General features: G+C 42.4%; 1 protein-coding gene across 1 annotated transcript in view; it reads right to left on the minus strand.

Moving 5' to 3' along the window:
• Positions 1-1,009: 1,009 nt before the first annotated feature.
• alk (ALK receptor tyrosine kinase) overlaps positions 1,010-24,949 on the minus strand; it is a 408,113-nt gene continuing 384,173 nt past the window's right edge. The window contains exons 19-29 of the mRNA XM_069661200.1: positions 24,458-24,571; positions 21,176-21,362; positions 19,599-19,689; positions 18,603-18,667; positions 18,373-18,502; positions 18,027-18,124; positions 13,861-13,953; positions 7,818-7,919; positions 7,409-7,543; positions 6,033-6,123; positions 1,010-4,145 (exon numbers count right to left, since the gene is read on the minus strand). Coding sequence (XP_069517301.1) covers positions 3,054-4,145; positions 6,033-6,123; positions 7,409-7,543; positions 7,818-7,919; positions 13,861-13,953; positions 18,027-18,124; positions 18,373-18,502; positions 18,603-18,667; positions 19,599-19,689; positions 21,176-21,362; positions 24,458-24,571 — 2,198 coding nt within the window. The 3' untranslated portion in view covers positions 1,010-3,053. The remainder of the gene's footprint in view (positions 4,146-6,032; positions 6,124-7,408; positions 7,544-7,817; positions 7,920-13,860; positions 13,954-18,026; positions 18,125-18,372; positions 18,503-18,602; positions 18,668-19,598; positions 19,690-21,175; positions 21,363-24,457; positions 24,572-24,949) is intronic.

Consider the following 24,949-nt stretch of genomic DNA (forward strand, 5'->3'; position numbering starts at 1 on the left):
ATAAAACGCGTCATCTGGCGGAGGCCAGGGAGCTCGCTAAACTACACTCCCTCAATCTAGGACGCTCGCCTCCGATGTCAGGTGTTGTTCAAAATTGTCAGGTTTGAAATGTAGACTACAGACCCCAAGATTTTTTAGACGATCCACCGGTATATTCTCGTCATATTTCATATTCTGAACCACTCTGAGCCGTTGCCTGCAGCGATCAATGTCCTTGACTGGAAAACGGTAGTATTTCCCTCCAGTGTCTCTCGCTGGGCCGTTCTTTTCAGAGAGAGGGGCGCAATGCACGCTGGGTGTTGTAGGAATGTAGAATGAGTGAAACCACGAGCTGTTTGTACAACTTTCTCCACAGCTGTGGCGCCATTTCAAATATTATTGCTTCTATCGATTACGGAGAACACCAGCTTTGACTGACAGTGGCTTTTTCCAGGGAAGAATTGCTCCTTTAACATGCATTCTTTCCAATGGCCAGCAGAGGCTGTGCCACTGGATGCAAAAATTAATTACAGTGTCAATCTTAAATTTGAAGTCTTCTTTAGTAAAGCAAGATATTAATTTAGGGAAAATTAGAGTAAAAATTGACAACTAAGGTATACCTTTTGATTTACATACTACCACAGCCACCTCAAAGCATAGAGGCATAGCGATGTGTATCCAGCATCTTCAACGAAATATGGCCACTACTACATCCATCCATTTTCTATACGGCTAATCCTGTTCAGGACCGCGGGGGGCTGGAGCCTGGAGCCTGGAGACTGTGGGAGGAAGCTGGAGTGCCCAGAGGGAACCCACACATGCACAGGGAGAACACACAGAAAGGAACCTTCTAGCTGTGAGGCAACAGTGCTAGCGATTGCACCACCGTGCAGCCTATTCAGCCACTACTCCTTATGAAAAAAAGACAGTGGCAAGCCACTTATTCCACTTCTATATAGTCTTTGGTTAATGTGAATAATTTGTCCCCGTCCCAAACACACAGTACACAACCAGTTATTATATAGTAATTTATTAATTTTGGCGAATGTCTTTTGAAGGGCAATTTACAGCTTTTACCAGAGCCATAGAACAATACTTTATAATTACAACATTTACAGGTGCAGTTCAGTTTGTCTTTTTACATCAAACGATGGCGATGAGCTGGGAAGGAAACACAGAGATGCATTTAACACAGGGACGGTAGACAAAGCAAAATACTTTCATTGACAAATATTTAACTTGCTCATTGGGTCGGCCCACAGGAATCCATTTGTCTGAATCAGTCACTGAGCGTCATGGCACATACATGACAGGTGGACAGCTCATCGGCAGGAGGACTGACATGATGCCAAATACAGTCGAGCAGAAGCAGAAAAGAACTGACACATATCGTCATCATTCACCTAAATATCAACAGTGCCTCGCTCGTGGCGTCATCTGATAGGTAAACTGTCCTCAAACTAAAAGAAGCGGACTTTAAACAGAGACGTGAAGTGTAACCAGCATGTTTGTGTGAAAATGAGCAGAGTAAGACTCAAACTGATCTCAGCTTTCATCCACACTTGGAGCGAAATCAAAAATCCTTTTGTATGCAAACTTTTTGTCACTCAGGCTCATTTGTATTCCACAATACTCATCCTATAATAGAAAAGATAAAATATGCTAATTTGGGAACGCAGAGTGCTTTGAGATAGAAATTTGAAGGTTAAGATTGATTCAGTAATATCCACTATATTTCTATACCAGGACAAAAAGAAAAAAAGAAACATTTTTTTAACAGGAAATTAATTAATAAAAGGTTATAAAAGAAGTCATAAGTAAAAAAAAAAAAAAGCATCAACTACACTGTCTCAAAGCACTCTGTCTGCAGAATGGAGCTGTGAACAAAAGCAGTTTGTGGAGCAGCGATTTCAATAGTACCTGGGGCAAGGACTAAACAAATGTTCAGCCGCAGTAAAAAGCTGAACTGCTGTTGGTGGTTTGCCTTTAATCCGTTATATCTTTTGTCAAATGAAGTCATTCCCCTGCTTCAGTGCTATTATCTATCTGCTAGCTCCAGTTCAAAGGACACACATGATTTCCTTTAGCAGTGTTCGAATAAAAAAATCAGCATGTTCAGAGTGGATCGTTTTTTGAGATTGTTCAGTCTCTTCTTTTTTTGGTCTTGTCATAACAAAAAGCTTAAAATAAAACCTAAGGTAAAAGCCAGCTGACGTAGAATGAATGTGAAGCATGTTAATGAATAATTTATAGAGCCACTTCCAAATAATAAATAAACAAAAACCAATAAATAAACAAGCAGGCAAGCAAACATCAACAACCACGTTTTTCCCAGTATTTTTTTTCTAGAAATGTCTCTGGTAATCCAGTGTTCGATTCTGTGATATCTTTGAAAAATAGTCTGATAAAGTTATTAAGCACACTGTTGTTTTCCAAAAGGATGTGGATCAGGAACAGTGAGGACTCTGCAGGAGAACTGACACGTGTAGCTGGCAGCTGGAAACTTTGCAGTCGCTACAGTCAAAGTGGTCACCATCAGTTTGTGACTAAAAGTCTGAAGTCTGGCAAAATATAGAGATCTGAATCCTCCTAATGGTTCATTCTCATAGACAACCAACTTCCTCAACATAAATGAACACATGGCAAATGTGCTCATTCGTGGTCTCTACCAGATGGAAAGTTGTCCTCCTGTGCCCTAAACTCTCCATTCTTAGTATTCTCACTCAGACATGATCCTTCCAGCGTTGAAAAAATACATTTTTTAAACTCTTAAAACTAGCCTTTATTCTTCGTTTTGCCTCCGAAAGCTGTTTTAGTTCTCTGATGTGCTTTAGCATCCGGTAGGGAGTTTAACACACCTCCAGCGTTCTCATGGGAAAAGCCTCAGGGACTCATCCAGTTCTGTTTCAGTGAGATGGGTTCTTTCCCAGCTGGAGGAAGAAACCAAAATGGTGGAGCGGTAGGGGTGGTGTGAAACGGTTTCTGTCCTGACACAGCGCTTCCTGCTATGTGTCCTGAACACACAGTCTCCAAAGACAGGGATAGAAAATAGACCAGAGGAGCAGGCATTTGGGCTAAAGCACGGTGGCGTTGTGGCCCTCCATCCTGGGCAGCCTGGGGTCCTGTACCGTTCCCATGGTGACCAGCAGTGGACGGCTGTCTTCGGACATACCCGACCGACCCATGGACACTGAGGTGGGAATGGAGGCCCCCCTCTGGTGGGCTGCTGAGGAGGACATAGGGTTTCCTTGCAGTGGTGGAGGAGGGTTGGGGTTACCGTGGGCAGCCTCTAGCGGCATGCCCTGCTCCTGGTAGCCATAGCCGATGTTCCCACAGGGGAACCTTCTCAGTCTGTAGAGGGGAACCGGGGGCAGGGCCGCTGAATCTAGAAGCAAAGGAGACTGGGCAGCAGGGGGTGGTGGTGGAGGTAACAGAGGCCTGCAGAGACCCTGCTGCTGCTGATGGTGCAGCATCTGGAGTTGGTGCTGCTGCTGGAGCTGGTGCTGGTACTGCTTGTGTTGGTGTTGGTGTGGGTGCTGGTGCTGCAGACCCAGCGCACCCGCCACCTCAGCCACAGTCCGGCCCACGTGCTCCTGCCCCTCTCCAGGCACCCTGCCACTGCTCCCTCCTGCTCCGCCAACCCCCGCCTGCCTCTGCTGCTGCTTCCTCTGCTGCAGGAACCACGAGCCGTATGTTGGGTTCCAGAGGCTGGTGCTCTTCCCGTTGTGGCCCTCCTTCTCAGGTGGGTGGCCCTGGGTGAATGCCATGTTGACGTGGCCCCCCTCAGGGCCCGGCTGGGTGGTGACATGAGGTCCCTTGGCAGTGAGTGTGGAGGTGGCCGTGCAGGTGACTGTGTTGGTGCTTGTCATGGCAACAGAGGTCTGTGGGTGAGGCTGCTGGTGCTGGTGGAGGTATGGCTGGGGCTGGGCTGACATCTGTGCTTTGGCCTCCGATGCTGTGCTCGTGACGACAGTGTGCTCCCCGCCTCTCCGGCTGTCCTCTGTAGGATAGGACGGGGGCGGCTGTGGGGCCTCCCCATCAGGCACCTGGGCATTCACCAACACGGTTGGAGCTGAGGGGTCGTCTGGGCGCATGGGCACACGCTCCTCCTCTTCAGGGACAGGTCCATACTCCACAGGCAGTGGCATGGTCACCACATCAGGGTCCTAAAGTGAAGAGAACATAAAGAGATCAGGGTGGTAGTCATTAGTCTTACAGGTACTGTGACTCCTGTTGATGCGATTGTAGACATTTGTTTTTATCTTTGTTTCAGAAAGGTAGCTATCAAACTGATAATAATCTTGCACCTTAAGGGGTTGTCATTAAAAAATCATTTGATGTACCTGGAACAACGGAAGCTAAGATGGGCAAGTGAGAAGAAGAAATTCTGGTAATCCATATTGCAGATCTGATAATTGTTTTGTCTCTTGTGATTATGACTGAAGAAATGGTGAAAGAATTATCTTTTGCATGAAATAGATGAGCGGAAAATTGTGTGGACGAAAAAGCATCATTTATCCAAGGTCCTTTTTAACAGGTGACAAAGTTTTTTTGAAGCGTTTGTTGTTGTAATACTCATTTTGGCCACAAGAGGCTGGAGTGCACCAATGCCCCATGCTAATAGTGACTGAAAAAGTTTTCATGTTATCTTTGTTTTGATTTCCTCATGCACTCTAAACACCAGGTAGTTACATATTGTATGTTGGCTGTATGTGTAAGTTACCCGACATTACTGTAATGTCTTGCTATTGGATATTAAAGCATTTTGTAATTACAACTTGGCATCTAAAATTAATCAACAACAATATAAGTTAGTTAGTTAGTTAGATAGAACTTGCCAACACAAATACAGTGTATACAGGTTCATATATAGTAGTAGTAGTAGTAGTAAAAAAATAGGAAACTTACAAAGATAACGTTCTTTTCTTTCTTTATTTCCTCTCATGCTTTTGCAGATATTAGTACATGTTGGAAGTGGTATTATATAATTGAGGGCATGGCAGCACCCCCTAATATCAGGCACAATTTAAATCAGCTAATAAAAACGTTGACATGTTTCACCCCTTTTTACAGCGTTATTTACAAGAAGTGCACTGGTACGTATGTTTGTTTTTGTTGGTTTTCTCTCAATAGGCTGTAAATAGTTAATAAAACTAACTGCAAAGTAATGTGGCTCTCTGCAGCACGGAGCTTTGCCTTGACTCGCGAACACATTGAGGTGTTTTGAACAGATTTTCAACTAACCGAAGACGCAAGGGCAGTGATCATCCTGTCAGACAGAGCAGCAGAGCTCAATCCAGGGATAGCTGCACTGTGTTTACTGCCTTTACTGTCTTATATGAGGATGTGTGATGTGGTAATAGCTCTTGATGATTTGATTATAGTTGTTTATTTTCTGTAAAGTAGCCTTACTACGTTTCTCTAAAATTATGCGTTTTAGTTGATTATTTATTTAATTAAACAACGTCTGACTGAGGGAGAGATAGTGAGGGAATGTGTGAATACGCACAGAAGTGGAGACGAGAAAGTGATCTGCATTTGATCATCTGTCCTTATGCAACTTAGTTTATCAGTGAAGAGTGTGAACATCACTGCAGACTGGAGTCTCTGTGAAAACATTCATTCTGTCTAATATATGGCTCCAATGTGTTTTGAGTGCAGATCTATGGTCACAAATCCGTTTGTCTCCAGGATGAAATGACTGTATCCCCACCGCTCTGTTAGTAATACACTATGATGAACTGATCATAGGCAACATCTGTGGGAACTTGTAGTGTGAAGTTTGTTGTGTGTTGAAGTGTTAAATGTCATAAAATTGGTTGGACTTGGTGTAAATACTTAATACATATGAACAGAAAGTATGATGTCATCATACAGACTGGATTTTCTCTCAGCTCCCCCAACTATGACTTACTTCCAGCGCCCCTGTGGAGTCAACAATTAACTGAATCATTACTTTCTTGCCAAGTAACTTTATAAAAACTTATCCTGTGTTATTTTGTATGGACAACTCGCATCACACCAGTCAGCCCAAGTGTGCTCTGTGTACTTACCTGTAAGCAGTAGTCAATTCTCTCCAGGATAGTTGAGAAGTTGGGCCGGTCTTCAGGCTGGTGCTGCCAGCTCTGAGTCATTATGCGATACCTAAAGACACACATGAAGGGTTAAACACACACTCAAGCAGAAAACAACACATCCGTGCAGAGGAGGGGAAACATGACAGTCGACTGATCATAGACAAAATAATCATTCAGGCTGAGTTAAAGTTAAATCTCTCCCACCAGTTTGAGTTGTGTTAAAGAAGTGATGCAGGAGAATTTAACGGTGAAGTTAAATCCATGTGTAATATTTTGATAATTGCTGAGCTCTTACTTCCCGTAGCTGCTGCTTTCAGTGAGCAGTGTATCCTGATGTGAGACTGTTCCACGACTACAAATTAAAAGACTTATCGCACACCTACGTTTATTTATTTATTTTGGTCAATAAAAAACAAACAAACAGTTTCCAGGAGCACCAAAGGCAGGTTGCAAAATGATACGAGGAATAACCTGAAAAAAATACTGCGTCCAACAGGAGCGAATGATAAAGCTGTGAAATCACAGAGAGGCCAAAGTGTGGCTCGAATGTTTATATGAGAGGGAGAAAGCGCGTGTGTGCCTCTGCCAGTATACATCGTATAATAGAGCAGAGAAGCGGTATCTATAAAGTAAGTGAAAAATACGGTGCGATATGGAAATGGTTTTTAAGCTCTCTATCAGCTCCCCATGACATTTTCCAAATTGGGAGGCAAACATGAAAGCAGGGCGTGGATGTGGTTTCTATACTGAAGCACTGAGAGCAATCTGCCGGAGGAGTCTGACGCCTTCCAGCTCACAACTCATTTACGTGTCAAAATCAGCAACTCATCTGAGCCTTTCATGTCTGCCTGTGTTAATGCTGTGCTGCCTATATGGATGGATCATATACGGCTGAGCATCCTTCTTTTTGTTTATGTTATAGGAAGAAGTTTAATTAGACCTCATGGGATCACAGTCTTCCTTTGGTCGTGTGAAGCACATGAATGCAGCGAGTACGCATAGCTGGAAAGAGTGCTACTATATTAGTACTCTTTACTATTACTTTGATGAAATTTTACTTAAGTACAAGTAAAAGTACCAGTCTATAAGTGAACTCAAGTAAAAATAAAAAGTAGTTTGTTTAAAATTCACTTAGTTTATTTAGTTTTTACTCAGAAACGGATGTGATTAAAAATGCAACGGAGTACAATACTTCAAACGAAACCCACTTAAGTAAAAGTAAAATTACACATTTTGAAAACTATTTAAAAAAGTACAAGTACACAAAAAAAATCATCAATTACAGTAACGCAAGTAAATGTAATTAGTTACTTTCCACCTCTGCGTGTATGTTTGTGTCGATCTGCACTTACACCGGCCCCGGGCAGTTTTTAGGTGGATCCATTCTTCCACCATTGGTTACAAACTCCAGCACTTCCTGGTTACTGCGGCTTGGATACGGCATGTAGCCCAATGAGAAGATCTCCCACAATAGAACTCCAAATGACCTGAGGGAGGCGGATGAGGAGAGGACAGATGAGTAACAGCGGGAGGAAGAAAGAGGGTGAGTCTGAGGGCAATCAAGTCATAAATAACAAACATCATCAGTGCTGACAAGAGCAGAGGACAGGAATGAGATGGAGACAAGACAAGAAATTAAAACAAAACATATGAGTCAGGATCAAAGGCGATGAAGGACAGAGGAAGGAGAAAACAGGAAGTGGGTAGGGAAGGACAGCAGATAGGGGAGTGTCAAATATAAGAACAGTGAGGTAGTCTCACCACGTGTCTGTTTTGGATGTGAATATGCCCTCCATGAAGGCTTCAGGTGGCATCCACTTCACAGGCAGCATGGCACGCCCACCCTTCCTGTAATAGCTTGCCCTACACACACACACACACGCACACACACACACACACAATAGTAAAACACTTGATGACTAACTGTGCTAATAATAACAGTATTGGTATTTGTTTTCATGCTAATATTACAAAAAGGGCAGCGATGTAAAAAAAAAAAGAAGAAGCAGCATTTGTATTTTGCAGCATCATCACCATGGCAACATCACTGCCTTTAAAAGCAGAGGGTAAAGAAGAAGAAGAGAAAGTCTAACATCCAGCAATTAATTCACTGTTTTTCAGCGTCTGTATCGGCTCTCTGATCCAGGCGCATTTTGCAGCTTCCTAACACGCTGCTGTGAGAGATCCTCTAAGAACATCTTATCTCTCGGAGAGGACGGCGGACATTTTTCCACCAAGCCGAGCCCCGACTGAGACATTTTTTAATGCTGTCCTGTGCCTGCCGTTAGTGGAGAAATTATCTGATGTTTGCTCTGTCTGATTGTTGATGCTGATAGGGGTTCATCATCAGCTGGTTCATCGTGTCCTGCTTGAGGCACGCAGCAAGGACAGGCATGAACTGGGTTCTCTGCTCGGCCCTTCCAGTCAGAGAGATACGTGTTAATTGTGTTTTATGGGGAAAAAAAGCAGCGTTTGGCACTGTTTGCAGTAGCAGAGTATTTCTGGTTTACCCCCAAGTGATTTTGACTTAAAATTGAAACCTTTTCCCTAAGCAGTTGTTTGTAAACATGACAAGTGCTTCACGATTAAAGGACTGTAACAGCCTGAAGACACTGATTTGTGAGTGGAAGGTTGCCAGTTCAATTCCCTGGGCCTTTTTTAAAAGAGGCAGTAACACACTCTTCTCTTGGCCTCATTTTAGACAAGTAAGTAAAGCAGCAACTGCCCTGCTGGAGCTGCTGCTGCACGGCTGCACAGGAGGGGACTGTAATTACAGTGGGCAGCTCCCAGGTGTGAATGTGAAGCAGGATGAGAAAAGAGCATTGTGCGCAGTTGGTGTTCCCTGGACAAATAAAGGCTAAAAAGAAAATAGAGAAAAGAAAAAAAACACACAACACAAACAGGGCGGCAAATAATAAAAAGAGGCAATTGCAGCTTCGATAAAATATGGGACAAGAAGCAAAATAACAATTGTGGTTTTGGCAGCCTGAGCTCCTCAGATATGTCATCAAAAGCAGGTGAGGCAAGTCAACCACAACAATAACAAAAAGAACCTACTACGCTGATTTCCTGCTCTATATTTTCGTTATCATTATATCTTTTTTTTTACTGGCCATTAATGCAGCTCCTCGGTTTATTCTGTCAGAAACAACGCATTTCAGCTCCTGTCTCTTTGGGGCCTTCCTCCTTAAAAGCTGAACTTTGTCCTGATGAGCCAACTTGCTGGAAGCTTGCCAGAGGGCAACAGCGGCATATTTTTACTATCATCTACTGTGCTGTGAGTTTGTCTAAAATCAGTTGCCTCAAAATTTACATACAGGGCTTTTTTCTTCGTAGCTCTTTCACTCCAGAGCCACCAACTTTAGAATCTGGGGGGAAAAGGACACCACAGTTTCTCTCCACAAATGACTCATTATGTTGGCCCAACCCTTGAACCTTTTCTAAACCTACCCAATCCTAACCAAGCAGAGTTGGTGCTGAAACCTAACCCAACTGTTCTTGGATAGGTTTAGGAAAAGATTGTGGAGGGAAGCTGTCTGCACCGACACTCTCCGCTGCACAGTGCTGCGCTCTCAGGCACTAGTTGAGCGCACACTGACGGATCTAAACTCCATTCTGAGATCGATGATGAGCAGGGAGAGGAGGGGGCAGATCTTTCAACTGTTTATTGTAAAGTCCAGACAGGTGTTAACTAGTTTCACACTCTGTAACGCAGCTGCATCTTTTACACGTGCACGTAACAGCAGCTCATCCATATAATAATCCCCTTCCTGTGTAACGGTGCCACACGTGGACAAAGTGTGCACGTGTTTCTCTGCTGTTAGCTCTGGCATTTGTGAATTAGGTGCTTTTTGCCACGAGGCTCATTTGAATAAAAAAAGGGCCAAATATGCCTCGAATGTCTGCATAATGACGCGTTTAAATACGCGCAAACCGGGGCACAGAGACACTCTTTGCTTTGCAGCGCACTTGGAGGTGCATTCAAGAGGTTAAGCGGATGCAAAAGGCGTGCAACACCCCCCCAAGTCTTTTATAACATAACAACATTTATTACATAATGTTTTAAAGCAGCAGGAACAGTCTATTACGTGGAAGTCCTGTGTTTGACCTATTGACCTCCGTAGCCAATCCCAGCACAGCACTACTAGCCAATCACAGCAGAGCAGGATGAAGTGCAGCTCTATTCAGGAAAGTAAATTAAACGGCACCGAGCAGCACTTGTAACCTCCACGAGCACTGAATGAAACTGGAAACTTGAAGAGCAGCTCTGAGTAGAGGGGTCAGGAAACTTCCTGGACAGACAGAGCGGGTAGGTTTTTGCATCAGTGCACTTCATGCGCTGCTGTGCCTGAAGCAGATGACTTTATGAAGAAATCCATAACTAGCAGATGTCAGTTTGTTACGTATTTCTTTTTGCAGTCACTTATACAAAAAGTTAAACTCTTTGGGTGTTGTATTTGCTATTTGTAAATGCAAACTGAGGGTTAAATGAACATGAGAGGACTGCATATTCCACCGTATCGACTTAAGGCAAATAAGAAGAGCCAGCTCTCATCATTTAGCTGAACTCGAAGCTTCAGCTGTGTGTCTTCAGGGCAGCAGTCAGCAGAGATGGATATAAATGATGTGCTGTCAGATAATATAGCTGAAAGGGAAATATATACTTAGCTAACTATTGGCGGAAGAAGTTAGTCTTGAAGCGAATTACACATAATCAATGATGCCGAGAAAACAATCACTAGTTGAGTGTGTTTGCTTGACAGATTAGCTAAGAGCCACTGCAGGGCAGTCACTCCGTCCCCTCCCAACACCTTTATCCATCACTGAGAATAACACGATCAATTCAGTGGTGGGAGTCAGTCACGTCCCCCGTTTTTAAGCCTTCAATTAATGGACTGAATCCTTCCACCGTTTGCTCGACTTTGCTCCTTCTCCCAGTATCCCTCTAATTTTCTTGTCTATCCCAGAAAAGAAAACAGTGAGGGAAGCAGACTGGCATCAAAAAATTCAATTAGATCAAACAGCTCTGTCTGTGGGCACTCAGTGAATCCTGTTTGTTGCTCTGAAAAGGCTGATTTCAGTGATATGGAGTTTTCAAAAACCAGGCTGTCGAAATCTCCCCGAATATATTTACAGCTGCTGCTTTTTCTGACCCCTTTAAAGAAAATACAGCTTTTAAAAAAGGTGACCTGTTCACATGGAACTCTTCCACATTGCTATTCAGTCTGTTATCTGCCTGTTAGCAAATGCTGAAACATCTCTGAACAGATTGAGGGATAGTAAAATGGAGCATATGACTGATAATCCTCAAATCGGTAGAGCGACCCTTTTTCTTTTGGCTTTCTGGACGTATTTATTACCACCGCTAACACCACCAACACAGACTGGAGGCTGAGCTGCAGATTAGGGAGGCTTAAACACAGTCCCAGGAAATCTATAGCACAAATAGGAGTTTTACTCGTGTGTTTTTCTTGTGTGAGCAGTTCAGTGTGCAGAAGTGGACCTGGAAGATAGTTAAGTAATAAAGGCAACAGGAAACAAGACTGTGTTGAAAGGAGAGTGAGATAGAAGAACACTGTGTGAAGCATTGTTCTTGTGCCTGTTCATCGAGTTAAATGTCTTTGTTCTGCCTTCACTGCGAGTGTTTCTGCATGTGCGTGCACCAGGCTGACATGAACTAATACTACCTGAAGCCACGCTGAACACCATTGTTGACAGTTAGAACGCAGACTGCAGTAAATCGTCTTCACGGTGGCAGCTGTTTACCTCAGGACGATTACTGACTGGTAGCTATTGTTCGCCCAGCTTTTTATTTTTCTACCGAATCACCAGTGTGCAACAATGCATCTGAATGTGTGTGTGTGAGAGAGGAAGTCCATGGAAAACTTGTGCAAGCACGCCTGTGGCTCTCCTCCCAGAATATAAAAAGCTGACATTAAGCTGTGTCCTGGTCCCTCACTGTGACATCCCTCCCCTGTGAGCCTTTAAAGGACTCCCACGGCTCTCGTCACAGAGCAGGAGGGCAACATCATCAAGCAGTAAAATAACAAACCAACGGCGTAGCTGTATTGTGCTAAACAACCATCCCTCCCTCTCAAAATAAAAACAATGATAATAAAAAAACATCCCTGCACGAGGCTCCAGGCTGAGAGATAAAAACAAAATCACATGGAGGCACCTGAAAAACTGACATCAGCAATTAAATCAAGCGCTCGTAATGCTGCTCCCTGGGGGTGTTGTGCGACAACCTCTCCCGGATGTTCTGAGAGTGACTTTGCGCTTGTTCGTCTTTGCATCGGAGGATTGGAAAGTGCTGCGTTGAAAGAGCTGAATGTTGTGACATATGCTCTAATTTCTAAGCAGATGAAAGGCTCGACAGATTTCCCTGCTGGATTGTGCCTCTGTTTAAACTGTGTCACGTGAAATGTTGGTAGCTATATTAAAAAAGTTGGAGCTAAGAATAATGAGACACTGCTGGGGCCACAGATGAGCTGTCAGGGATTACAAGGCCTCAGTGCGACAGCGTGATGGAGAATAAAAACAGTTACACTTAACATCTTAGCTCAAAACATTTAACAGTTTAAAAGTCTCCCTGAAAAGTACGATGGCCTTTACAATCACATGGGAAGAAAAACTCAGTACAGCGCTGGCTCACAGCAAGTCACTTTTTTTATACAGTAAAACTAATGATATATATACATACATTTACAAATAGCTTGCACAAAACTGCACGCAGCATTCTCGTTTTAATCATTCTAGCCTGTTGTCTTTCTAACCAAAGGATCGGAGAGAGATTGCCAATTTAATACAAATGCCTATACCAGGCTTTCCATGCAGAGTATATAATGCTTATATACACGCACACTTTATGGTCTAAATGATGCTCCAGTAGATTGTTTCAGCAAGCAGATGTGAAACACGTTTTAAAGGCCCCAACTTACTCACTGGGGAAAATGCACCCAATCAAAGTTTGTCCACTGAAAGTGCTTGTATTTTTCACTGACAGGGTCAGATTGTTATTGTAAATGTTGGATAGCATTACAGAAAGGATTCTACATAGATGGATTTTCCTTTTAAAAAAAAAACAGAATCAAGAGTTACGTCGCTCTCCTCAACGCCACCAGACTCCACTGAGAAAAACAACAATTTTACCTGGCAGAACATGGGAGTTGCCTGTGTAACAGTGCTCTGACCAGATAATTTGTCTGTGTGATTATGTGACTTTTGTGTTTAAAATGGCTAGTTTAAATCAAACACAATATTTGTGTAACATAAAATACCACTGATCTGACAGTAACATTTCTGTTTTGTCACTGGAGTCTGCTTTCTCTGAAAAGAGTGCTGTAATAGCTGCCTGATTTCATAAAAAGCATCTTACTCTTTGAGAAAAATCTTTCTTTGGTGGCATCCTTTGTGCGATGATGTCACTTCTAAAACTATCTGAACCTGTCTGTGACAAAAACACACTTTTAGTGGATGCACTGTGATTGGTTGGAGCCATGACAGCCCGTCATACAGCTGCCGGCTGAAGAAATCTACTGAGGCAATTCCAAAAAAATGTTGGTACCAGCATCAGGAATTTAGACCCCTAAATATGTAAAGAGAGGGACCAGATTTAAAAATACCAGAATCACCATCTAACTCTGAGAACTGGTCCCTGTCTGGACAAATGCACACTCACAACATGTTTACTTGCATATAGCAGCATAAAAATTAGACTGAACCAGCTCTTTTGATTTTGGGCCAGCTCAGGTGTTCTTGCCTGCTGTCTGACAGGAGTCAGTGACATGTGCTGGAATTGTACCTGTAAATGTCTCGAGCCATCCCGAAATCTCCAATCTTTGCCACGCGGCCCGGGCCTTTGCAGGTTAGAAGACAATTTCGAGCTGCGATGTCCCTAAAAGAAGACAAAGACACACACACGGTCAGGTCACTACATGTGCTTACTACTAAGCTTTGTTATTTGAGTTACTTGATTTTAAATGTAAGGTGTGAACTGTATATAGAGTGAGACTTCCTGAACATTGACATTTACACAGCATAGCTCATGCTGCATCTCTTCCCATATTTGCATGTATAAGAGAGTTCTCTGTATGAAACACCTACAGATGCTCCCCGTTGGATCTGAAGTTCAGTGCAACTATCAAGTTGCCCTGGGCAAGCTGCTGCACTGTATAGTTTCCTACAGAGCCTTTATAGCTCTGCCCACATGGTGCATCCACAGGAAAGATTGAAATGTTCTGCAGTATATGCAGGAAGAGAAAATTCATAAAATTCATATTTGCACTGTACGAGGTTGGTGAGTCTTTCAGAACATACAGTAGTTCACACAGCGTGCTCTGCTCCTGTCTGGGGAAAAGGAAATAGAGCCCACATTCAACCCAGATTCTGCTCCTCAGGCATCCAACTTTCTCAACATCTTAAGAAGTGACGTTGTGAGCACACTGCTCCTCTTTTGACTAAAGACAAGTGGTGCACTAGGGCTAATAAATACCCAGAATTCAACATCAAAATAACATCATGTGACACTGTGCTCAAACTAGATATCACGAGACAGAGCAGGGCTGCAAATAAAACACTAGCAGTGATACAAACCCAAACACTGAGCTGTGTGTGTGTGTGTGTGTGTGTGTGTGTGTATAGACAGGAACACATTGTCTGGATGTTTGCCTCTGATTTACTTGGATATGAAATGACACAATGAGGATAAATTAATAGTTCAGACTGATTTAAACTGAGGGCTTCTTATAACACGACATATTCTATGCATGGCTGCTCCAATTTAACGTGCCAAAAGTGTTTCCAACTGTTGGACTCATAATATTACAGTTAACTTCAAGCTTGATATTAAATAATTTACCATGTCAAAACAACAACATTGTGTCTCGGGCTTCCATTTGCTTTTCTGTTAATATCAAAAAAGATCTGTTTTTTTCTTTGCTCCAGTCCAATGGTAAGAAACAGGACTGAACGACTTCAGAGATATGAGGTTGGTAAACTGAGTCATCAAACCAGATACAGCAAAAAATCCAAAAAATGAGGAATTAAACCACAAAACTTCCTATTGAAGAAAAAGAAGAGAAACAATCAGTCCATTCAGGTGCATCTGAGCTTCTCCAGGAGTACAAAATGCTCTCTGTCATGGTACGACTTCAGTCAGTATGTGGGAGTTATCACAAACACTTTTACAAATGCCTTTTCTCATGAGGTGCCATTGCTAAATCCAAGTAGTCCTTGTTTAATGGCTTGGAAGAATTCATGCAAATGGTTTGTTTGTGCTTGTAGGCAAGGACGAGCCTTGAAAGGAAGCAGGAGATGTCACAGGCTCCTCGCTGTGGGCTTAAGGGAAGGACATAGTGCTATTGTACATGCAGCACAGCGATGAGGGCAGACTGTTATTTAAACAATGTTAACTGGCTTCAGACTGTAGACTTTATTTACAGTCACTTTTATCTGCATTAAAAAACCCATTTCACTGAAGCAGTAAGAGAACAATCTGTGCTACTCGTGTATATTAACACCTGAGGTTACATTAAACTCCCCGACTCTCCTCAGCAAAGACCTTCTTTCCAAGTGCTAATAAGTTCCTAAGAAATGAGTACCAAATGAGTCTGACATTAAAGGAACTTTTTAAAAGGTAACCTTTTTTTAAACATATTTTTGGGTTGAAATGACTTACAGGTACTAGAAATTTGGAATGGCTTCAGTGGACACCACTTTTACCATTGACAGGGTCAGACTGTTATTCCTAGTGTCTGACAACATAATGGAGAGGATCTCTACAGATATAAAGTTTGATGGTAAAGCTGTAATCTCGAAGATCTCAGTTTCATTCTCTTTAGCGGCACCTATGGTGATAAATGGTAATTGCGGGAGCACACTTGTCCACGGTTGTAACTCTTGATTTTCCTCGCTGACGGTTGCTTTCCCTTTTAGCCTGTTTGCCTTCATCTGAGCGTCAAATTTGTTTCTTTTTCTTTGGATGTTCACTTATTTTTGAAGTTGTATCTGTAGTCATCGATCTTTTCTGTTTACTCGCAACACTTGCAGAGACCGGAAAAGCAGCCGCTTAGCTCCGCCTACCCTCTCTGGCAGACCAACCACTGCTGGCTGATGGAAAACGTGTCACTAACTGGGCGCCGCTTGTGATTTTTTCTGCGAAGTTTGCTCAGTCTGTAATACTGCAAATGCACAGGCTTTCATCAGTGGGCCATAGGCTCAATCACCGTTGTGTTACCTCATTGAGCAATAGATAGTGAACTTACCAGACATTTATTTAAATGAAAATCATCGAGATTATTACTTTAAGGTAATATGTTTTTGTGGTTTTTTTTACCAGAAGCCATTAATATAATTAAGTAGAGTTGCTGGTCTCCTGCTACCTCGATCGCCTATTTTGTTTGTGTTATTGTGCGACTTTTAGAGTCTTTAGAGTGTTAGCTTGGATTCGAGTCAACACAAAACCACAAACAAGCCAGTTCAGGCAGCCTTAAACCAGAACCTTCAGTGCTCTGCAAGGATTGTTTTCTTCCAATGGAGTCTGGTGGCTCTGGAGGGAGCGACTTAACGGCTGTTTCTGGTTATAAAGAGGATCTTACTTAAACAAAAAAAGGTCAATTTCTAAGGAGACGCTTTGTGTAATCTTGTCGAAGTGTTTTAATAAAACTGAGCCTGTCTTGGGCAAATACATTAACTTTTAATGGATGTACTTTGATTTGGTGCGTTTTTCCGAAGAATTATGTAGCAGTCATTACAGTTGGTCTGTAGACTGCCGGCTGAAGTTACCTACTGCAGCAATTCCAAAACATTTCGTACCTTTGAATAATTTAGACATCGTAATGAAATAGGTCTCAGGTTTACAAATACCTGAAAACCACTTTAGGAGCACAATAACAGGATACACTGCAGATAAGCAGATAAATCAGATAAATACCACCACAGAGAAAAAAATAGACTCACACAGGAGCCACTGAGTTGTTCTCAGACAGCATTAACCCTGTGATTTAACCTGTTGGAGCACACAATGGCTCATCATCCAACCCTGTAATCCATGACAAAAAGCTACATTTTCAGAGAAGCGGCTACTCCTCCAGCCTACCATCCACTTGCCCCTTTACTCAACCCGGAGTAAACACACCTCCATAAAAATTGAAATTAACCTCAAGGACAGCGTTGGGGTGAATATTAATATAGGATGGAGGGCAGAAAGCGGGTTGTATAGAAGTGCACAAGCCACCGCAAAAGAGCCGGCCATTAGGTGGATTGATGGGGCTTAACTGTGCCATGTTGGAGCAAACAAGGTTTAATAGGCGTTGTTTGTCATTGGTCAATACATAGGAAGTCAAAGAGACATGCATGAAGGGAGGGTGCGCTTCAATTGTCTTGATGCGAGTGTGGGAGCAATTTTTGACCTCCTCCCATTATGAAGTTAACATGACTTTCACTTGTCATCCATAAAGTAAATCTTTGCAAGAGACAGATTTTAAAATTCTTTAGTCACATCCTCTGGTTCACCACGCTCTGAATATGGATGTGGAGGGGCACTCTTTACTTGTGCCTTGGATACGGACCGTAAAAAGGCAAGCCGGCTTCCCCATCTGCCTGCTCTGATGCTAAACCCATCACTTGTCCTTTCTGCTATCATAGGAAAGGCAGAAGGCATGCAGAGTCCATATGTTACGCTTGGACGGATGCAGGCAGCTCATAACAGTGAGTGGAAGTCAGCAGATGAATGTTGGAAAGGCTGTGTTTGTGGAGTTTGTATATTTTCCAGTGCACTTTTTGTGTACCATATGTTTATGCATATCCGTATGGACTGTACATTGTTTTGCTCTCTGATCTGTTTAGGTAGGAGGAATGAAGACAGAATGCGAAACATGCTTTATAATCTTTCCCGCTATTTGTTTATGCCAACACAATTGTTGTTGTTGCATATTCCTATGCGGAATGTGTGATCATCTGGTGAAGTACCTGTGTATAAACTGGTTCTCCTCCAGGTACTGGCAGCCCTTAGCGATGTCTCTGGCAACGTTGAGAAGGTCCACCATGCTCAGGCTGGACGGGTGCTCCTGATCACACAGAGAGGAGACAGAATATAATATTACTGAATATGTCAGAGGCAGATTTTAAAACTCAAGAGTAGTACATACTGTGGTTTTAAAGAAAACATGAGTAAACCTTTAAAAATCAGATCATTTTGTGCTCAATTCTGGGGCTAAATGAATAGAACAGTGTTGGCTTAAGGCGGTATAAAAAAACACTGAATGCATTTTCAATGACAATGTGCACTTAAGTGTGACACAGCGGTGTGTCTCACCAGCCGGGGTCTGGTCTCCCTCAGGAAAGTCTTCAGGTCTCCACCGGTCATCAGCTCCAGCAGGATGAACCTGGGCATGGCCTGCAGACTGACTCCTATACAACGTACAATGTTCTGGTGGCTGAACTTACTGCAGGGACACAAACAAAGCAGAGAGAAGTGCATCACAAATGGCTTTGTTGGCACTGTTAGAGACACGGAGTGTTGTTGAGTGCGTAAGTGGCTCGTACCTGATGATTAGAGCCTCCATGAGGAAGTCCAATTCATCCTGCTCTGAGCAAACCTCAGGAAGGGTCTATTGTGAATAGAGGAAATACAATTCTTATTGCAAATATGGTTTCATATACAGCGATTATGTATTGTTACAGAGCCTGATGTGTTTTGAGAACATATGATTGGGAAAAATAGGTGATGCAGTTTCTGTGCTAACTGCATGGTAAGGCAGCTTTATCTAATAGAACCTTTTCTGCACAGAAAAGCAATGCATATTTTAAAGACCAGCTCCAAAATACGTTTAATTACCTTGTAAAAATCCTCCCAAGGCATATCCTCCTTTCCCACATTAAAAATTCTTGAATCTGCATAGTCCCCGCCCACTATGTGCTTCGTTTCTTTACAACCGAATTACAGCCGAAAACAAAACACGTCTCTGCCACCGTTTAGTGGCAACTTGTTGAAACTTAGCTAGCTTGAAATGTAGTAATTAGTAGTACTAACGTTAACGTTAGTAGTCAGTAGTGAGTTTGCAAAAAATACGATGACGGTTACAGCTGGCTCGTGCATCGCAGAAGTGGTTGCCATAAGTTGCACATAATGATAAGCATAGCGTCACCCCGTCCATTAACGGGATTCGCTCCTTAGGTTTGTGACATCAATCTGAAACGTGTTGTTCAGCCTGTCCTTGGTACACTGCAGTTTAAAAGCAGACAGGACATGTTGTCCCTGATATGTCTTATAGCACATGAAAATCTACACATGGAGATGATTACAAGGTGAAACACTTGATTTTCACAGGAGGGGTTTTTTAAACAATAAGTGATACAAAGCAAAATAAAATACAATTAATTGAGATAGAATCAATAGATGTAGTAATACATGACAAAAAAATAAAACACAGATACAGTGTAAGTATAGTATTCTAAGTCCAAAAGAAGTTTATGGAGTGTATTAGGTTTAGAAGCCTGTGATTTGTTCAGAAGATCAGGTGTGAACAGGTGGGACCTCACCTTGACTGCCACTTGCAGAGGACTGGGTTCACCTGGTATCCCCACTGCCAGCCCCTCATAGACCTCCCCGAAAGCACCATGACCCAAACCCCTGGAGACACACAAACATATTACTTATTAATGATCACATTTATATTTAATACATTCAGCAGACACGTTTACAAAAGGGAGATGTAAAAGAGAAATTTTTAAACTAAGTTATCTAAACTGAAGACATTAGAAGCAGCCAGGAGTTAAAACACCTGTGTCCACATAGTGTTCTCCTGTGAAGTTATAATTGCTCAGCAGCTTTTCAGTTCACAAAGGCCAATAACTTGGGCGTTTTCACATTAGGTACGACAGCTTTGTACTGCTGAGTACGATTGCCCCCCCTCCCCCCCCAGGCAGCAGTTCCGTACCCGAGTACACGTGCGGTAGGACTTTGAAGCAGAAGCTGGTGGTAATGCACCTCAAAAACAAGAAGAAGAAGAAGAAGAGTCAACTATGGAACATTGTTTAGGTTGTCGTTCCAGTCTCAAAAAGCGTGTGAATCGCATGAACCCATGATTCAATGGAGCAGACCTTCGCCTACTATTGCCTCATATTTTGGAGAAAATCTCAAGAAGGACACTCTCACCTACATTCCTACAGTATCAGCCGTGCAGTTCAGAGGATGAGATCGGCGATGCTGCGCGCATATGTGGATTTCGTCTGAGACATTATAAAAAGCAGTCCACTTCCATGGTTTGGTACAGTAGCTTTTCACATCTGATGCGTACCGTACCCGAGTACACATGAACCGTACTCGAGACCACATTTTCAAGTGGACCCGGGTACAGATCAACGAACCGTGCTCCAGTACGGTACACAGTGTTCACACTAATCAAACGAAATGGACTTTGTGGTCAAGTTTACTCGGATCCGGTTCCCTCAAGGGTAAAGCCCCCTTTGAGCCACATTTCTTAATCTTTACAAAAAGGTGCTGTAGAAACAAAGTGTAATATTGTCTTGATCATTAACTGTATCTGTGTTACATCCTGCTGCAGATGACAACGTTCATAACGGTGAACTTTGACAACAAAAAGTTTTGACTTCTTCAGAGATCTTTCACTTGATTCATAACTTGCTCAAATCTACACGCTGGAAAATATTCATGGGTACGCAAGAATAATTTCTCACAAAGATTAAGAACCAGAATGATAAACTGGTGGACTATAAACACATGAAAGATGCATTAAAAATTGAAAGGAGCCCTGCAAAAACCATTTCTCAGCTGCTGGGAGACCCATACGCTGTGAGACTTCACACTTTAATATTTCAGCCTTTATTTAAACTGCTACTTCTCCCACCATGCTGTATTCATGAGTCAAACCTATTTAAATAGTTTGCACTAATGGGTTTTCATTACATTAATAGTGAACCGCACCATTTGTCAAGTTTATTGAGATCCTGTTATTCTTGACTCAGTAATTTCACTGCAGATGCAGAGAGAAGTCGTCAGCTCATACTGGATCTGTTCATAAATGTATTTTTCAATGTCCTGAGAAACAGTGTTTTTATCAATGTTGGTTCTGGACCTTTAATCTAACCTCTTTTACCTGGTAAGGGAGATATTACGTCGTGGCACTTCCTTCAGGTCATTGACCGATGCCGTCTTGCCGGCGAAGCAGTAGTTGGGGTTGTAGTCGGTCATGATGGTGGAGGCGCGCAGTTTGCTGAGCTTACAGTCTGGGCTCTGCAGCTCCAGCTGAATAGACTGCAGCTCTGTGTGTTTGCGCCTGTACACTGGTGAGACGAAATGAAAGAGAGGAATTTCATTACACCACTGAGTTATCCACAATTTAGAGAAACAAACAAAACCTTGATCCCATCTTCTTGTAGAAAATTACAGCTGGCAGCCAAAGCACACAAAGTGGAAAGCTTAGCAGTTATTATTTCTCTAAAGACCTTTTGCTTGTACAACAGCATGGTATATAAAAGCTAATTCCTTTGTGCCTGTGAAATATTGATTCTTCTCCATCTGATGCCAGACTTGTGTATCTGAAATATTCAGATACATACTGTTTGATACCTACAGTGTATAAAAATGTCATATACATCGCATATACTGCACAAAAAAACAGTAACCAAGAAAACTTCCTCCTTCCTTCACATTGCAAACACAAACACAAAACTAGAACATCTCACTGTAAGAAGACACCGTCTATTCTTACACACACACACTACAAAACAACAGACTTTATAGAGCTGGAGTCCTGGACCAGGGCTGGGAACACATTAGTCTCAGGGAGAATTGTTTGTGTGTATATGCTTATGTGTATGTGCTCAGGAGTTATTTATTTACCAAGTGCTGTCTAATGTACGAGTGCTGTCAGCCGCGGGCTAAGCAGCCATCCATCATTAGCACGTTTCATTCATCACAGCAGTAGTCCCACACCTCCTCAGCTCCCGCCTAGGCCACTGGTGTGTGCGTGAGAGTGTAGGTGGGTGTCTGGATGTGTGCGACCTTCTGCGAGCGTGAGAGTGAGCGTGGGAGTGTGTGGAGGAGATGATGGCTCAATAAGTGCATATGTCTGGCTGTAAGAGCCTGAAAGCACGCGGGCAGACGGATGTCTGCGCTGGCTGCAAGGATCACTTGCCAATCTGACAACAAGCTGCTGAGGGCCGTCTGAGAGGGACCGGGCCTGGCACTGCAGGACTTTGTGCATTTGTGTGTGTGATTGTCAGAATAAGAACATGTGTCTATTGTGTAAACCGAATACAGAAAGTACAAGTAGCTATGTAATGTGGACCTCTCAGACTTCTCGCAGCAGTCTGACTCTTTATGTTCAGAATCAACAACCTCAACATTTCCCTTTTCCCACGTGTTCTGTTGTGTTGTCCCACGTTTTATTGTGTGAAGTCACCTCATGTTATATGTGCTCTTTGTTCTTTTAAACCAGGTGGCTTTAAGAAAGTACTCAGTGCCATTAGTGACACGTTGCAAATGCAGCTGCGTTGTAAGCTTTTCACTTAAAGGCCCTTTCAATCTCAAATTATTACTAAAAATCTCAAGACCAATCCGATTAAACTTTGACCACTGACAGGACACCCTGGCTGGGATCTACTAAGACATATTCTCTTGTATGTATTTTTAAAAGCTACTAGTAACATGAGGTGGAAAGAGTGCTAAACTATTCTACATAAAGTTACCTGTCTAAAAATGTACTTAAGTAAAAGTAAAAAGTAGCTTGTTTCAAAATTCACTTAGTTACTTTTTTAACAACAGAAGGAGCTCTCTCCTGTGTAGTGCAAAAAGGACAAGAGGATCTACATCTCAAACTAGTTCTTTTTAATTAAAGAAAAATCTTACAAGTGCAATAACAACATAAAACATGTCGACACACGACTTTTAAAACCCTTAGGGAGGTATAATGTGTCATTTTACTTCAGATAATCCCATAAAACATTTTCAAACAATGCAAAGGTGGCTGAAATTGTGGATTCTTCAGACCATCCTTCTTTTCTTCACCAACAAACACCAACAAACAGTCATACTGCAAATCTATTAAGGAAAACGGGTCAAGGCCACAAGTCTTGTGACTTTCCGTAAATGAACCAAAGAAGACCAAAATCTCAAATCAAAAATCTCAGCATCAGAATTGAACGTTTCGCCTTCAGCTGGTTCTGCACCACTGTTGTCTAACTTATCCCTGTCCATCTTCCTTGTGATTTAGCGCCAGTTTGTTCTCCTGCCCATCAGTCACTGCAGTTGTTTACGGGAGCGTGATTTTTTTCCCCTTTCGTTTTTTATTTAGGCCTACATTTTTTTTTTACTCAGTAACGGATGTGAAGAACAATACTTCAAACGAAACCTACTTAAGTAAATTACAGATTTTAAAAGTACACAAAAAAAACCTCTCAATTACAGTAACGCGAGTAAATGTAATTAGTTACTTTCCACCTCTGCTGGTAACTTCAGCCAGCCATGTCAAAGGTTTCAACTGGATAAATACCTTTCTAATCTGATCCAACATCCAGTTGATCTGCTTGATAAATTGTGGTTATCTGAATCTGATTTCTTTTGATTGTTTTTTGTTCCACCTGTTGAGCACAGTAACAGGTGGAAATATTGCCCAACAGTGACTGTGCCAGGAAACAAACACACTTTTCCAGCATCTTCAACTGTTGCCCACAAAATAAGTGACAAACGTGGGCTAAGGAATTGTTAAATCTATAAAGAAAATGAGTACTTCATGAGGCTAAATTAGTCTTTAAAATCAGATATCTGCATGTGAATACAGAACATGTAAGCCAAGAACTAGATTTGATGTCAGCGGCCTTCTGGTTTCTGTTTGTGGTCGAGTAGTGTGGAACAAGCTCATTTAGCAGGTTGTGGTTCTATGCAGGAAAATAGTCCATTTGGAGAGCTGAATAGGTGGAACATATTGGCCAAACGGCAATCATCACAGGATGAATTAAGCTGAATGCAGATGAATTTCTTTGAACATCTCTCTCACTCTCAAATAAATACAAAAAAAAATCCAATGGTGGACATTGTCTCTTAAATCCAACTCCATTCTCAAGCATCTCATGTTGCAGTCAGACTGTAAACATTGACCAGAGGATGAAGAGGAAGTCTTCGCCAGGATATTAGATATGAAAAAATCTGCACAAATATTGGCCGTTGTTAGGTTAAATCTTCATCAGACGATAGCTGATGGGTTCTGAGATTCTTGTATAAACAATGATTAAACTTTATCCCAAAAAAAAAACAATTAGAAAATCCCTCATCCTCTATATGTTTCTGCAGGCACCATATATTTGTTGAATCTGATAAACTCGTGTCTTAAACAGCAGAACTTTCGTTCTATCCTACTAACCGACGTGTGAATACTCACTTATCATGACTCCGGACACGGCCAGCAGCAGGGCGGCGATGAGGGCTGAGGTGCCCACAGACAGACCCAGCGCCAGGTGGGAGAGAGACGGCTGTGGAGGCAGCAGGGACACCTCTGCGAGACAAGGGGAAACAACAGCGTTTCACAGTTGTTATCTCCCCCAGAGGAGTATTAACATTCACTTCGCAACTCTGATCCCTAACTTAATTAATGATGTGAAAGCGATGACACAACAGAGCTTAGGAGCAGCGACGGCCGCTGCATGTCAATTCCTTTTCAGTGCGAGGGGAGATCTCATTTCACTCGCCTGAGCCGAGGAACAAATCTACACACCGAGAGAGAGCGTATTGAGATTGTGACCTTTTGTGACCCAGCATCATAGAATTATCTGCTGCTTGTCATTACAGGGAACAGATTTGCAAATCATTGGGCAAGGAGACACTCGAGGTCATTAAGATATTATTGAGATGGTAATAGCCCTGTTATGCGGCT

Source organism: Semicossyphus pulcher, unplaced genomic scaffold, assembly GCF_022749685.1.
Source record: "Semicossyphus pulcher isolate SPU_LCO1_2020_fin unplaced genomic scaffold, fSemPul1.0.p SCAF_14, whole genome shotgun sequence".
NCBI classification, from domain to species: Eukaryota; Metazoa; Chordata; class Actinopteri; order Labriformes; family Labridae; genus Semicossyphus; species Semicossyphus pulcher.